The 16,795-nt window shown below is 41.2% G+C and overlaps 1 protein-coding gene across 2 annotated transcripts in view; it reads right to left on the bottom strand.

Moving 5' to 3' along the window:
• Positions 1-12,116, bottom strand: part of LOC110691015 (MLP-like protein 34) — a 29,441-nt gene extending 17,325 nt beyond the window's left edge. Inside the window, exons 1-2 of one of the 2 annotated variants that reach the window (XM_021867954.1) lie at positions 11,879-12,116; positions 11,245-11,683 (exon numbers count right to left, since the gene is read on the bottom strand). In XM_021867954.1, coding sequence (XP_021723646.1) covers positions 11,409-11,683; positions 11,879-12,071 — 468 coding nt within the window. In that variant the 5' untranslated portion in view covers positions 12,072-12,116 and the 3' untranslated portion in view covers positions 11,245-11,408. Of the gene's footprint in view, positions 1-11,244; positions 11,684-11,878 lie in introns of those variants that run through there. The other variant, XM_021867953.1, reaches the window with a different exon arrangement.
• Positions 12,117-16,795: the final 4,679 nt, after the last annotated feature.

Here is a 16,795-nt window from a genome sequence, read left to right as displayed (position 1 = left end):
TCCCCACCCGTTTTCTTTAACTTGCAAGTTGCAACATATATATGTTGCAGCCTTGTAGGCACGTAATCTTAAAAGGTGATTAGAGAGGGTAAGACAACAAAGTAATTCAGCAATATAACTTTAACACCAAAATTATGGAATAGTTACAAACAATTGTCAATTATTACTTTATTAGACTAATGGGAAATTGAATAATCGTGATTTTAATTAAACATCCAAATATAGTTCCGTAACATTAAATTATTAGTTTATTATAATATCAATTATCGATTTATCGTATTCAAAGTACCAATTCATCAAATCATGGTTATGACGCAATCTTTAAAACAATTAAAACAAGAAGCTGATAGCCTGATAATATTTGATAATGAAACAATAATACATTAATACCTTATAAATTTGTAATAGACTAATATTTAATAAACAACAACAAGATTATAACCAAATTTGAAACATAACACATTAACATGATATAGAATGAATGAGAATTTCTGTAATTCTATATAATCTGATATCTGAATCGATTTATCGTATTCAAAGTAGCAACTCATCAAAACATGGTCATGACACGATATCTAAAACAATCCAACAAGAAGCTGATAACCTAATAATATATATTTAATAATGAAGCAGTAATACATTAATACATTATAAATTTGTAATAGACTAATATGATAATATCGAATAAACAACAACAAGAGTATAACCAAACTTGAAACATAACATATTAACATGATATAGAATAATTGAATAAATGAAGATTTGTGTAATTGTATATAATCCGATGTCTGAAAATAAAGTGACGAAGTCCCAACTTTATATAAAACGAAAATAGCTAACCGGTCAAAAATCTCTTAAAACCCAATTTCTACTCGATCCATTATTTTTTTCACCAAGCTATGCCGACCCGCTAATGAAATGGAAATACTAGTCCCAACTTGATATAAAACAAAACGCGCTAACTGGTCAAAACCACTTTTTAGAACTCGATTTCAACCCGATCCAATTTAACCGATTACCAAACTAACCCGAACGATTTTAGCACCAAACCGAGTATAAACCGAACCGATATGAATCGAACTAGCATCAACCCGGGTAAACCCGCCCCTGAACCGACCCATTTCAAAATAATCCGTTCGTGACCCGAACCGATATGAACCCGGACCGTCGTTGACCCGGTAAAACCGCCTCTGAACCGATCCGTTTCAAATCGGTCAGATCATGACCCGAACCGTTTATAAACCGAACGGGCATTGACCCGGGTAAACCCGCCCCTGAACCGACCTGTTTCAAACCAACCCGATTATTAACCAAACCGTTTAAAAACCGTACCGGCATTGACCCGAGTAAATCCGCCCCTGAAGCGACCCGTTTCTAACCGATCTGATTATGACCCGAACTGTTTATAAACCGAACCGTTTATGACCCGAACCGAATTTAAATCGTACAAAAATAAACCGAAACCGAACCGACCTGTGACTAATCAAAACCGAACTGAACCGACCCGCCGTCTAAATGAAACTGTTTTAACCAGAACCGTTTCAAACCGAAACCGTTTCAAACTGAGGTCAAACCGAATTGCCAGACCGATGTCCCACCCCTATATATAATCTATATAAATTAACAGAAATTTATGTCAAAGTTTTCAAAGTACCATGTATAGGGGCAGAATTGCAGAACAATGAGGACAAAGGGAGTAATTTCATAACTAACAATTTGGTGGAGGCATGACAATGGATCGGACCCTAAGTATCCAAGTCCAATCCAAAAATTAATTGGACTCTAAATTTGAATTCAGGTCCATTAGGTGAAGTCCAAGTCCACACCCAATGGAAGGTCTGCTAGATTTGGACCTCCAGATCCTAATCCGCCCGTACTCATATACTACGTATATATTGTCTGTATTTATTATATACTTCGTATCATATATGCAAATTCTCTACTACTTCCTCTTTTTTTTAGTTGATACCTTTTTATTATCACGTTTGTCAGCATATGTTTTTAACAATTAATACCTCTAATTATCAACATTATAAAATTATAAAAAGCGGATATTAATAAAATATACATTGAAACGATTCAAACAAGACCCCACATGAATATGTTTTATCATATCTATAAACCACAAAAGCAAGTCGAAGTGTGTCGTGTGAATAGTGTAAGAGTTAAACGGTGTCAACTAAAAAAAGGAGGAAATATTTTAAATGTAAAGCTGTAAAGGTGTTTGGGTCCAATTTAGTCCAATTGGGCTTAGGCATTAAATGATCCAATTAAAAGCCCAAGGTCAAGGTTCATCTCTCCAATTGTGCTAAAGTCAAAGATCAGTCCTCAAGGCAAGCCAATTGGGCTAAGGCCCAACTTCTCCATGTATGAAGAGGTATAAAAGCCATCAATATTACATTTGTACATTGATTCAAGCAAAGCCTCAAGCAATTAATTCTCTTGCATAGTGTTCTCTTTCTACGCACTGTACTGACTTTAGCATCGGAGGGGCCTTCCTCGGCAACACCCCCGAGGCTAGTTTACGTGTGTTTACTGTGCAGGAAACCTTCGGCCTAACATTTCTTGGATCGAATCTAGTCTTCACCACTTCATCGGACCTTCGGCAAGGTCCCATTGTTTTCACCCGAAACAATTTGGCGCCGTCTGTGGGGAAGACTTTCAAAAATATTTAAGCCAAATTTCTAACCAAGATCATCTTGCAATTATCTTAGTAGCAATGGCTAAGAACCGCAAGAGCAAAGGCCTCTGTCAAGGAGCGGGCGAAAAGCCTAAAACCCCTACACCATCACCCTCGCCGGACCGGAACTCTCCCAAGGGTGCCAGCTTGGGGGGAGGATCATACAGGGAGGATTCCCTTTCTCCCGTAATTCATAACTCTCATCATAGGCCGAGTCACTCTCGGTCTAGCAGGGGTGAGTCCGATCATAGGACACATTCAGTGCCCCAAAGCCAACCATCGACTGTGCGCCCTCATACCCATACTCGGCCGAGGACCCCTTTGACGGGGCCCAGCTCGGAGGAGGTGGCAAGAGCGCTGGCAGTGCTCATGGAGGCGATGAGGGCACAAAATATGCCACCACCTCGTGATCGAACTCCTCCGCATACCCGGCATCAGCGGAGGAAGCTAGACCATGATGGTGGGAAGCTTCCTTCCTTCCGGGAACTGGAAGAGTGGGAAGAGGATACCTGGAAAAATGAAAAAGAGAGGAAAAAGAACCCTCAATTTTTAAAAGGATCCTCATCCTCCCGACCAGAAACGCATAAGAGCAGCAGCTCAGCTTCTCGGCCAGAATCTACTCACCGAGAAGGACCTGAGACTGTTCGCCGAAGCGTCCTCGACCGACTCGGCGACAAGGAACCGAGCATGCACAGTCGCCTCTCGTTCCCTGCGGCCGAGGCCCAGACTTCCCAGCCAGGGACGAAAACCACTCCTACCTCTCTAAGAGGGCGGAGCGCGGTCCCTTCGGCCAGGAACAAGGGCAAGGCCGTTATGCTACCCGCCAGTTCGCCATTCGAGCAATGGATACTGGAAGAGCACGTGCCCACGGTTAAAATACCGCCGCACATCACATATGACGGGACCTCGGATCCGAAGGATCACGTGGCCTCGTATGAGACTCATATGCATCTTTGCCCCAGATCCGAAGCGACTTGGTGCAAATATTTCCCAACCACTCTCAAGGGGGTCGCGCAAGCGTGGATCTCCAAGGGAGTAAAGCAAGGCTCCGTAACAGGGTGGGATGATCTGTCCTCCAAGTTTAGGAGCAAGTTTTCCACGGCAAACCGCCGAGAGAAGACTACTGCAGAACTCATGAGTCTGCAACAGGGGGAAACCGAAAGCCTCCGAGACTATCTGACCCGTTTTAGTAACGAGTCATCCAGCGCCTTTCAGCTGGACCAGGGGCTAGCCGTTTTTGCAATGCAGAATGGCCTTCAGCCCAGGATGTTCCTAGACTTCATGGTCATGCATACCCCGCAGACCTTGGAGGAAGCTCTGAATGCCTCGGATAAGTTCATCCGAGCCGAAGAATGGAACAAAGCGAAAACCCAACCTCAATTCGGGGGAGGGAAACAAAGACAAATACCCTTGTCTGAAGGCCAAGGCCATAAGGCAAAGGGAAAGTCAAAGGCCTCGGAGCAATCTTCGGCCAGCGACCCAAAGAAGGAAAAATCTGCCTCATACACAGGCAGATACGAGTCCTACACTCCGCTCTCTCTTCCACGCGCCAAAATTTACAGCATGACGAAGGAGGAGCAGAGTTACCGAAAGCCGAGACCACTCCCAGAGTGGTATCAGCGAAAAAATAAAAATCAGTGGTGCGAGTTCCACGAGTCTCCGGGACACAACACTGAGGAGTGTATCCAACTGAAGGACCAGATAGAGGACATGGTCCGGAAGGGATACTTGAAAAAATACATCGCGGATCACCGCGAGAAAAAAGAGTCCGAGAAGTCAGCAAAGGACTCTCGACAAGACCTCGACTTCCCCCGGAAGATCAGTAAAAAACCGGAGGGGAAATTCTCTCCGATCAATGTTATCTCGGGAGGAATATGCTCTCGGAGGGAGCACAAGCGACACCTTAGGGCTTTGACTCACCAGGTGAACAACGCTGACATTCAGTCTCCCCAATCGCCGGTGCCGAACATGACGTTCACAGCCGCCGACTGCCGGGGGATAACGTTCCCTCACGAGGATCCGTTGGTGATCATCGCCACGGTGGCCAACCACGACGTCAGTAAGGTCCTTGTAGACGGTGGCAGCGGAGCAAACATTCTGTTCCGAAAGGCCTACAATCAAATCAAGCTGAAGCCCAAGCACCTTACGCCGGTACCCTACCCGGTATCCGGGTTCAACGGGGCTTCAACTTATCCAGATGGGAAGGTGACACTTCCTATCACCATTGGCTGCGATGAGGCAGCCAGGAACGTCATGATTGAATTTTTGGTAATTGACGCTCCTTCAGTGTACAACGTGATTTTGGGGAGACCCATAATTCATGAGATCCAAGGGGTCGTCTCAACTTATCATCAGCTGATGATTTACGTCTCAGAAGCCGGCTTCCCCGAAAGGATACAGGGCAACCAAAAGGACGCCCGAAGGTGCAACTACCTCAAGCCATCCAGTAGTCGCCCAGATGACGACAAGGACGAGGAGAAGAAAGAAAAAGAAAGAGAGCCAAGCACAAAAAAGCCGAAAGGCCTAAGTGCTTCGGCCCAAGGATCTGAACCCAGAGGTAAAGGGCCCGAAAGGGAAAAGGCTAGCTCTTCAGCTGAGCAGCAGGACTCAGAGAGCCAACCGAAGAACAAAAAGACTGGGACACCTGCTGACATAGGCAGCAGGCCAGATTATGAAGAGTCCAGTCCATCAGCAATGGACATGGACCAACAGACAGAAACAGTTGAGTTGGCCGAAGGAGACGTTGAGAAATGTGTAACAATCGGGATGGACCTTGATCCGAACACCCGTTGTGAACTTATTCAGCTCCTTCGGGACAACAGAGATGTGTTTGCTTTCTCGGCAACTGATATGCCCGGGATAAGTCCAGACCTCATCTCCCATAAGCTTAATGTTGACCCAACGTGTCGACCAATTAAGCAAAAGAAGCGGAATTACTCCGCTAATAAGAACCGAGACATCGCAGCCGAGGTCAAAAAATTGCTGGAGGCAGGCTTCATCGAACCTTGCCAATATCCAGAATGGCTGGCAAATGTGGTGATGGTTCAGAAGGCCAATGGTACCTGGAGGATGTGCGTTGACTTCACGGACCTAAATAAGGCTTGTCCGAAGGATTTCTATCCCTTGCCGAGGATCGATCAGCTAGTCGATTCGACAAGTGGCCATGTCTTGCTTAGTTTCATGGACGCATTCTCGGGGTATCATCAGATCTTCATGCACCCCGACGATCGAGCAAAGACAACATTCGTCACGAACGCTGGGGTGTACAATTACAAAATGATGCCCTTCGGATTGAAAAATGCAGAGGCAACCTATCAAAGGCTGGTGGATCAAGTTTTTGCCGATCAAAAGGGCCAAAACATGGAAGTCTATGTCGACGATTCGATCGTCAAAAGCAAAAGACCTGAGGACCATGTTAAGGACCTGGCTGAAACTTTCGCCACCTTAAGAAAGCATCAAATGAAGCTGAATCCGAAGAAGTGTGTCTTCGGCGTGAAGTCAGGGAAATTCCTTGGGTTCATAGTCAGCAAAAGGGGGATTGATGCCAATCCCTCCAAAGTCAAAGCAGCGCTCGACCTTCCTGAGCCGAAAACAAAGCGGGATGTTCAGCGGCTCACCGCAAGAATGGCAGCCGTCTCGAGGTTCATTTCCAGAGCTTCGGATAAGGGGTTACCTTTCTTCAAAGCCCTGAAACTCCCGAAAACAAAAGAGCTCATTTGGGAGGAAGAGCAAAAAGACGCCTTTAAGCAGCTTCGGGAGCATCTGGCTCAACTCCCAACGCTGGCTAGCCCAGCAGAAGGAGAAACTTTGTACCTGTATGTGGCCGTTAGCCCAGCCACCATCAGTGCAGTACTGCTGAAGGAAGAAAGTAAAAGTCAGCAACCGATCTACTTTGTCAGTCATACACTGACGGATGCCGAGACTCGCTACCCTCTACTCGAGAAAGTCGCTTTCGCGGTAGTAGTAGCTGCTCGGAAGCTGAGGCCCTATTTTGATTGCCATCAGATAGTGGTCTTAACTGATCAGCCGTTGGAAAAATTTCTCGGCAAGGTTGAAAAATCTGGTAGGCTAGCCAAGTGGGCTTTTGAGCTCACCGAATTCAGCATCAGCTACCGTCCGAGGGCTGCCATTAAGGCTCAAGCTCTAGCGGATTTCTTGGCCGAATGCTCATACCAAGAAGCGCTAGACTATGAAAAGAAAGTCAGGACCGTGTTTACGGATGGATCTTCCACCGAAAACGGTTCGGGGGCAGGAGTAGTGATAACTTCTCCCGAAGGCAAATCCTTTGAGTATGCACTAAAATTTTCTTTTAAGGCCTCGAACAACGAAGCCGAATATGAGGCAGCAATCGCCGGCCTAGAATTGTGCATCTCCCTGGAAGCCGATCATGTCTGCCTGAAAACAGACTCTCAGCTAGTTGCAAATCAGATTAGCGGCAGCTACGAGGCCAAAGAGCCCTCCATGATAGCTTATCTTGCCAAGACCAAGCCAGTCATTGCAGAGCTGAAAACTTTTGAGGTTCAGCTGATCCCAAGGGGTCAGAATACTCAAGCCGATGCACTCTCCAAACTTGCCAGTTCATCTCTTACCGAGCTGAACAGATCTGTATATGTAGAAATGCGTCGAGAGAGAAGTGTCGACGAAGCACCTGAAGTGTGCTGCGCTGACCCAGAGCCTAGTTGGATGGACCCCATCCTAGCTTTCAAGCTTCGGGGAGAAACTCCCGAAGATAAAGCTTTGGCCTCCAAGATGAAGAGAACCAGCTCAAGGTTCATTGTCTTCAGGGGGGAACTTCTGAAAAAGTCCTTCTCAGCCCCATTGCTGAAATGCGTGGGACCAACAGATGCAGATTATATCCTACGGGAGATTCACCTCGGCATCTGTGGGAACCACATTGGGGGAAGGACCTTAGCCCACAAGGCATTGAGGGCTGGATATTACTGGCCCACCATGATCGCAGATGCTAAGGAGCTGGTCCGGAAATGCGAAAAATGTCAAAAATACGCTCCAGTTATCCACCAGCCAGCAAGGATCTTCAGCCGATCCTTAATCCACTCCCGTTTGCCCAATAGGGACTGGATATACTAGGACCATTTCCAGAGGCTGTGTACCAGAAAAAATGGCTGATAGTTGGTGTTGACTACTTCAGTAAATGGATCGAGGCCGAAGCAGCTTCGAACATTACAGAGCAAACTGTCAGAAAATTTATCTGGCAGAGTATCATTACTCGTTTTGGCATCCCGAGAGTATTTGTCTTCGATCATGGGAGGCAATTTGATAACTTACCATTGAAGCGGTATACAGATCAGTTCGGCATCAAACTGGCATATTCAGCGGTATGCCACCCGCAAAGTAACGGACAAGCCGAAGCTGCAAATAAACAGATCCTAAATGCCCTCAAGAAGAGGGTGGAAGATCAAAAGTCCAAGTGGCTGGAGGAGCTCCCAGGAACCCTTTGGTCCCTTCGGACAACTGAAAAAGAGGCAACGGGCTATTCACCTTTTGAATTGGTGTATGGTGCCGAAGCCGTTCTTCCAGTGGAAATTGGCTCTGAGAGCCTACGAGTGCACCACTTCTCGGCTGAGAATGAGCGACTGATGAGGGAATCTCTCGATTTCCTCGACGAAGTAAGAGACTCAGCCCGAGACAGAATGGCCGCTTATAAGCAGAGAATCAACAAATTTTATAACCGAAGGGTCCATGCAAGGCCTCTTAAAATTGGAGACCTTGTCCTCCGAAATGCTGCTGCAGTTCAGAAAGGCTGAATCCATGGGAAACTCTCAGCGGCATGGGAAGGACCTTATCAAATCTGTGATGAGCTTCAGCCAGGGACATACCGACTTTGGCAGTTGGATGGAACTGAGTTGAAAAATCACTGGAACGCTGATGTACTGAAAAAATATCATGTGTAAACCCTTCGGGGCAGGACAATCTTTGTAAGTACATTTTGAACTAATGAAAGGCCTTGGAGACACCATTTATATAAATGTTTGCAACTTTTTATCCTTTCAAAGTTTTCTTGGTTCTATCTACTCTTTAAGGGTTTTTTATTCAGCCTCGTCTGAAACCTTCGCCTTCGGGTAACTGGGTTTCAGATTGCTGAAAAAACTCGTCTTTTTAAAGAACACTGGTCTTTCAGCTGAAGTCAAACTTTAGTAAGACTTGTTCTCCAAAGACATGAGTCCATGGACAATTCTGGGATATTGCCTTAACTGAGCCTTGTATCCCAGAAAGGCATTATCCGAAACATTGCCTTCAGTTGGCCCTGTGTTTCGGATATCCATTTTTCAATGATAGACAGAAAATCAAGGATAACAGCAACTGTTGGAAATTTTTTATTTAGCCTCGTCTGAAACCTTCGCCTTCGGGTAACTGGGTTTCAGATTGCTGACGAAACTCGTCTTTTTAAAGAACACTGGTCTTTCAGCTGAAGTCAAACTTCAGTAAGACTTGTTCTCCAAAGACATGAGTCCATGGACAATTCTGGGATATTGCCTTAACTGAGCCTTGTATCCCAGAAAGCCATTATCCGAAACATTGCCTTCAGTTGGCCCTGTGTTTCGGATATCCATTTTTTAAAGAACTCTAGTCTTTCAGCTGAAGTCAAGCTTCAGTAAGATTTGTTCTCCAAAGGCGTGAGTCCATGGACAATTCTGGGATATTGCCTATCCCAGAAAGCCATTATCCGAAGCATTGCCTTCAGTTGGCCCTGTGTTTCGAATACCCATTTTTAAGAAATAAAGAAATTGTTTATTCAGCTGAAGCCATACTTCAATTTCTGGGGGGGCAAGAAGCACTACTAGTGCAAGTTTATGTTCAGCAGAATTGAAGAAACAGTAAAGCACTCAAAAACAAAGCAGCTGAAGAAAAGAACATCAAATTAATAATTTATGCTCAGAAATTGAGCTACAAGTTCAAATAAACTGTATCGGCAGCCGCCCACAAGCTAAAAATAACAGCTGCCGAAATACGTACAGAAGCAAAAAAATAAACTGTTTTGTACGACAAGGCAAGCTGAAGCAAAAAACAAACAAGGCAAAAAATTCAGAAAGCGGCAAGTCTAAAGTTGAGCGCATGATGAACCGCAAGATTCTGAAGACGACTGCCCGAGTTCCTATGCTTCAGCCCGAGGATTATACTGATCAGCAAGTCTCGGACGAATACGTCCAAAGGGAACCTCAGCCCATACTGAAGTTGTCTTGTGTACACCCCCACATACCCCGGGGGTGGACGATGGATTCTATCGGATGCCACGGGCATTCGACACCAATACCCATCAGCTTCAAGGATGCCGTAATGCAACTCAATTTGTTCGGCAAACCGATACTGTTCGGAATTCTCCACCCACCATGAGTAGGGGCGGTTCTTTATCATGGCCGAAGCTACTTCGGCATCCTCCCACTCTGAAAACCCGGGGAGGATATCCCAAAGGACAGCGGGAACTTCATCGTCCCGCCCAGAAGCGCTCGGCCCCTCCGTTCTCTGAGGAGGAGCCGAGGAAATTGGAGTCGCCCTAATCCCTTCAGCAGGGTCAGACTCTGCTCTTTGTCCATTCCAGGTCCCAATCCTGTTCCTAGGATCGGGAATTGGCCTTGCTCTTCTTGGAGCACGGGCTCTACCCCTAACTCCTCTCGCCATTGATAATTTCGAAGAAAAAAGTCGAAACAAAAAGGGAAGGAGTTCGAATTCGAAGAAAAATAAACTAAAATCAAAGGAATTTACCTTAATCTGAAGCGAAAGTTGCCGATTTACGAATTGGTAGTGGCAAGTCTCAGTTTCTAAGCTTAATGCTCGGGGAATTTGCGAAGTTTTGATGCGGGTTCTTGGGTTCTCTCGAGAATTCTGGGTTTGTGTTGGTGAATAAGTGAGGAGAGATGACGCGCCTCTGATTATATCTCCAGAAGTGGGAATACGGGGAGTCCGCGTTTCAATTTCTCTTAAATACCCCACTAAGTAACCGTTAAACACACGACCTTGCGATTAAACTGCCCATTATCCGTCCAACTTCCGCAATTATCCGCCTTAACTGTGGTTATCTCATTAATTACGGTTTAAATTCAAATTTTTGGATTAATTAAATCATTCACTTCCCTCCTTTTCTGATTAAATCAAACCCGACCCGTCATCCTTCCAAATCGGGTCTGGGGGGCAAGTTGTTTGGGTCCAATTTAGTCCAATTGGGCTTAGACATTAAATGATCCAATTAAAAGCCCAAGGTCAAGGTTCATCTCTCCAATTGTGCTAAAGTCAAAGATCAGTCCTCAAGGCAAGCCAATTGGGCTAAGGCCCAACTTCTCCATGCATGAAGAGGTATAAAAGCCATCAATATTACATTTGTACATTGATTCAAGCAAAGCCTCAAGCAATTAATTCTCTTGCATAGTGTTCTTTTTCTACGCACTGTACTGACTTTAGCATCGGAGGGGCCTTCCTCGGCAACACCCCCGAGGCTAGTTTACGTGTGTTTACTGTGCAGGAAACCTTCGGCCCAACACTTCTTGGATCGAATCTAGTCTTCACCACTTCATCGGACCTTCGGCAAGGTCCCATTGATTTCACCCGAAACATTTAGTATTATTTATTTAATGCATTTAAACAACATGCGACCATATACCGCATATTTGAATGAAGTTGTTTCCCTTTGAATTAATAATAATGCAACATTTCGAAGGAGACGTTGCATATAATGGTCGAATGCAACAGTTCTCTAGTGCATTATTATTATTGTTTACTTGTTAGGATGGTGATGATCATCCATGTCTTTGGCTGCGCTAAGGAGCGCGTCTAGCATAGAAGATGGTTCGGGGATACCAGGATGCACCTTCTCATACTCGATTATCCACTTCAATGTACAACTTCCTTGGTCTTTGGGTGTAACATGACATATAAAGCTCATGCTCTTGTATTCATCAAAGAGATCACCTTCTATCAGCTCGTACCTTACTAACTTCTTCTCTTCATCGATTTCTTCAATTTCAGTCTTGCCGGTTCTTTGCTTCCCATCTTAATTAATCAAAATATATATTTATATACACATGGAAAAATAATATTAATGTAGTGATAGGGCATACTGGACTATATATCATAATTGTTCAAACAAAAAGGTAACAAGCTAAGTATAACCAAGGAAAATAAAACAGACACAAGAAATTTAATTTAATTTATAATATTTAGAGTTGAGAATACGTATTTAATTACCTAGAGTGTAAGTCCAAGAAAATATAGCGCCGGGCTTAGCAACAACACCGTTGTGCAAGTCACAATTTTGTATGAAATTAGACCCGCCGGAATGTGCAATATGGTGAGGCCTATTCTTGTACAAGTCATGGAGAACATCTGCAGCACTCTCTCTTATCTCTACTTCTCCCTCAAGCTTACGTTTGAGACCCATAATTACTCTTATTTCTTAGTTTTATGTATCTATTATTATACAAAAACACTTGGAATAAATTAAAATGATTAAGAGTTCACAATGTCTTATATAGAAGGAGGAAGGGAAGGTGATAAAATTAACAACTACCAAATTATCTACCACCAAAGTTACTGAGATGGTCCTAATTATTATGGTAAGGCCCAAATTTTCTAATTTTGGGGTCCAAATAAATGGAAGGAACAAAACGTGTACATTGATCTAATCAACAATTTTTATTTTTTTTACACATAAAAAAGTATAAAACAAAAAAATCTAATCAACAAAATTTATTAGTGTTACAACCACGTGGTTGGCTATAATTAATTGCAATATAATCATTGTAAGCTATATTAAATCATAGCAATGATAATTGTTCATGAAATTATCGAGGTTGTATCACATCATATAGAAGGAAATTTTGATGTAAAATAAATAATCGTTTTTAAATAAAATCTAATCATGATGATAAAACGTAATTAAATGTTTTAAAACTTGTTTCTCCTTGAAAACTTTTTGTCAATAAAATAGACGAAAATTTATAACTATTTTATTAGGATAAAACATTGATACATACATGACTACATGAGGTACAACATGTGTTAAATACGAGACTGGGTCACACACTCACACCCGCGAATTAAGAGAAAGTCCACTTTATAAGGTTAAAGAAAGATATATCCCAAAACTATAAGGCAATAGGAGGAGTAAATTCAGCTCTAATCTCAACTTAACCCTCAAGTTTACGTATAAGACCCATAATCATTGCTGTTACTTTTATTTGTAGTTAAATTTATTTATTTAAATATTTTCCGGTCCATATCAATATATCATATCATTAAATTTCTATTTAGATGAGCTATCCGGCCTGCATGAATAATCACATGAATTCTGCTTTCCAAGAATTTTATACTCCGTATTATATTAGTCGTATCATAAATATATTGATAAATATAATATTAATCGTCATCATCAGTATATAGATATCATTTTTGAAATTACTCTCCTAAGTCAATTCATAATGTACCTAATTTGACAAAAAAATAAAAATAAAAAATAAAAAAAATATTACCTCCGTTACAAGTTATGTGCAACGATTTGACATAAAGTAGAGAGGGAAAATGTCTAATCGTTGCACATAACCTGTAACGGAGGTAGTAATAAGAATGTACCTAATTTGCCATTTATTGATGTTTTTTTTATATATATATATACAAGGTAGTAAAATCAATCCATTAATTAATAAATAATTATACAATCCTTATAAAAGATTTTCGAATTTAAAAAACTGCTTTTCTCTCTCTATCGACAACCCCTACGAAAATCCAAAAAAAACCCCCAAAAATCAGATCTATTAGGGACTGCCATGGATGGGAAAATTCATGGTAAGCCCCAAATCCCCTCTTTAGTCAATAATTTATGTAGTTTTTTCATAATTTATTGGTCAATAAGAGAGTCTCTCTTTATGAGAGTTTGTGAGTCTATCTTTATGAGAGTTGTTTATCTCCTTATTAGAGTCAGTTTGGTTATATTTGTTAATATTGTATTTATTTTAAATTTATCTTGTTAGGAGTTTTTAGCCAAGTTAGGTTTCTTATTGTATTGAGTATATATTTGTGATTAATATCAATGCAAAGGCTAAGTACTTTAATATGCGATACTTTAATATGCCATTTTCTCCAATCGCTCTTGAGTTTAACATGGTATCAGAGTCAAGGTTTGTTGGGTCGTTCATAACTGGTTATTTGTCAAGTCACTGGTTAACGGACCTCTATTGGATGTTCATTCCCAAAGAGGATATTGTACCTTCTGGTGTGCTCTAATTTCTAAGGACAATCACAAGTGATGGGAAGTGTTGAAACCCATTATAGCCCACTTGTGAGTGTCCTACATTGGAGAAAGAGGAGAAAATGTTCCACTTTATAAGGTAGAAGATCAGAGTACCTCCTACTAATGTCAATTGGTTTTAGTATGGAAGCTCCTAAGCCTTGTTTGTATACCAAATTCTCTTCCTCCTTGTTCGGGTTACCCAGGCCCATTTCATATTGTTTCGAAATTTAACATGGTATAAATAAACTTAACATAAATACAATATTAACAAATATAACCAAACCGACTCTAATACCCCTTCTATGGGGTTTTTCTGTTTTCTTTTTCTATTTCAGGGGCGAAGATAGCAAATCTTCGGTGACGGAACTGTTCTTTCTCCTTTGATGCTGCACAAATTTGTGAGATTGCTATATTTTCGGAAGACGCAAGAACGTTATCAATGGTTTATAGTCTGTTCTTATGGGAGAAGTTAGTAGATTAGGAGAAAAATATGTTTCTGATGTGAGATTTGTTCTTTGTAGTCTTTACTTGATTTCTGTAAGTGTCGTTTGACTTGTTTAATTTATGCTATTTCCATGGTTTTCCTTCAAAAAAAAAGATTTTCAAATTTAATTGACAAATACATATTGAATCAAATAAAGAATTCTTTTGTATAAACAACGATCATAGAGTGGATTTTGCATCGTCGAACATCTTCCGCTTACATCACTAGAATCTACAACCTTTTTGAAGAGACAATCTAACTATTTGTTGTATTGAGGATAATTATTATTATCTAGCTAATTGATCATTTGACAGTATCAAAAAATTGATAAATTTTGCAATCCATATCATATCATTCTTCACCAATTAAAACAAGCAATGAGGAAGTTTTATTATAAACCTAATAAAATCAAATAGAAAATAAAAACAAGAAACAAATATTTAGGCTTTCCACCGGTAAAATAAAAAATGGAGGCTTGATTTTAGAGAAGGAGAGAAGCTTATGGATGCTTATACTATTAACGTAATGAATGTTTTTTTTTTCCTTATAAATGCGGGTCCCGCACCACATCGATCTGCCCCAATCGGAACGAATATATATGGGTTCAACTTTGGCTAGTAAGTAGGCGGGTATGGCCGGGTACAAAAGTCATACTCACCGTGGGTAGCGGGTAGGTGGTGGATTTGATGTCATACTCGCCTAATTACCCACATACCCGCCCAATTACTATACCCACCTACACGCAATTACCCGTTAATTTATTACTACCTTTTGTTTTATCACAAATTAACTACTACCTAGTATAATGTATAATTAAATTACTTCATATGTATTTGCAATAATTTAGAGATGGCAAAATGACATGTTTTATAGGAAATTTATTAAACAAATGTTGTTAGGCTAGCGGGTAAAAAGCGGATAGTGGATATCCACATGGGTGGTGGATTGGGTGTGGATCTAGGTTTCCAACCGTTTAGACAGGTATGGATGTTGAAATTTTACCCAGTGCGGGTGGGGGCACCCGCACCACCCAATTGTCATCCCGATTAGGGATATGTTTACATTGTCCTTAAAGCAATTTTAACCCTCACTATGATTGCTATGGATTTTCGATTATGCTTCAAGGATTTCTCTAAACATCGAGTTCAGTTATAACAATGTAATTGAAACTCCCTAAGAACTCTTTAATAACAATTAGAATAGACAAGGAAGAAGAAAATAAGTTATAATTAGAGCCCATAAATATTGTACTAACTTTTTAAAGCCAAGAGTCACTAATTCAAAAATATAATTAATTAAGATAATCTTACTTTTAATGAATATTGACGAATCTCACAATTATCATATAATTAAGTATACATAGGAATTAATCGTTGACACTTGCCCGATTAGGCTAAGCCCGCCCGATTGGTCAAATAAATAAACAACATACATTTTTCAACTTGATTTTGCGCCCTATCGATCTAAGCCCGCCCTATAATCAGACCATCGACACTTTAGAAACAAAGTTTACATTTGCACTGACCGGGCTAACTTAGCCCTATCAGGCGAGCAAACATTCATTTTCTAAATATATGTTTGCGCCTAACCAAGCTAACTTAGCCTAATCGGGCATGAGGTCAAAGTCCTTGACTAACGTTAAAATTTGTTATGCTCCAAACATTAAACTCATACACTTATTCCAAGCTAAACCTCTCTCTCTCTCTCTCTCTCTCTCTCTCTCTCTCTCTCTCTATATATATATATATATATATATATATATATATATATTAATTACTAATAAATGAGATTTTCTTCCTAACATTAAGCTAAGTTAAATAGAATTGAATAAGCTTAAATTACTTCTTTTACCCTACCAATGTGAGACTTCCATCCTAACATCAAACTATATATAGACTAAACTATATAACTAACTTCCATTCTATCAATATGGAACTAATTTCCCATCATTACATAACAACTATTATGAAGACTAACCTAACATTCAGATGCTAATGAAATATGTGTAATAACATGTTGACATATAGTAAAGGAGAATTCGTTAATGTTAGTGACAGAGGTTTGATCGATCCTCATCCCCCCCCCTCCCCCCTCCAAGGGGGCTCCCCGTATGTGAATTTATAGATTCGATTAGATCTCACTAATAAACCCAATCTAAACACCCGAATTGAGACATCTTATATAATATAATGGAAAAATTACTCTAATTCACGAATTTTAATGGTTTAATTAGTTGTCCCCAATGACTTTAATGTTGCGGCAGAGTTGTGGAGAGAAATGGTGGGTTTACTTAATAATTACAAGCGTGTTTTCTTTGATTATATGAGTAGGAGAACAATGAATTGAATAAGATAAGGAGCGACATGATAATATAAACATGTGAGGTCGGTCC

The sequence above is a fragment of the Chenopodium quinoa genome, unplaced genomic scaffold, assembly GCF_001683475.1.
Source record: "Chenopodium quinoa cultivar QQ74 unplaced genomic scaffold, ASM168347v1, whole genome shotgun sequence".
Classification (NCBI taxonomy): domain Eukaryota; kingdom Viridiplantae; phylum Streptophyta; class Magnoliopsida; order Caryophyllales; family Amaranthaceae; genus Chenopodium; species Chenopodium quinoa.
Note: the sequence above shows the minus strand (reverse complement) of the source record. Positions and strands in the feature narration are given on the sequence as shown.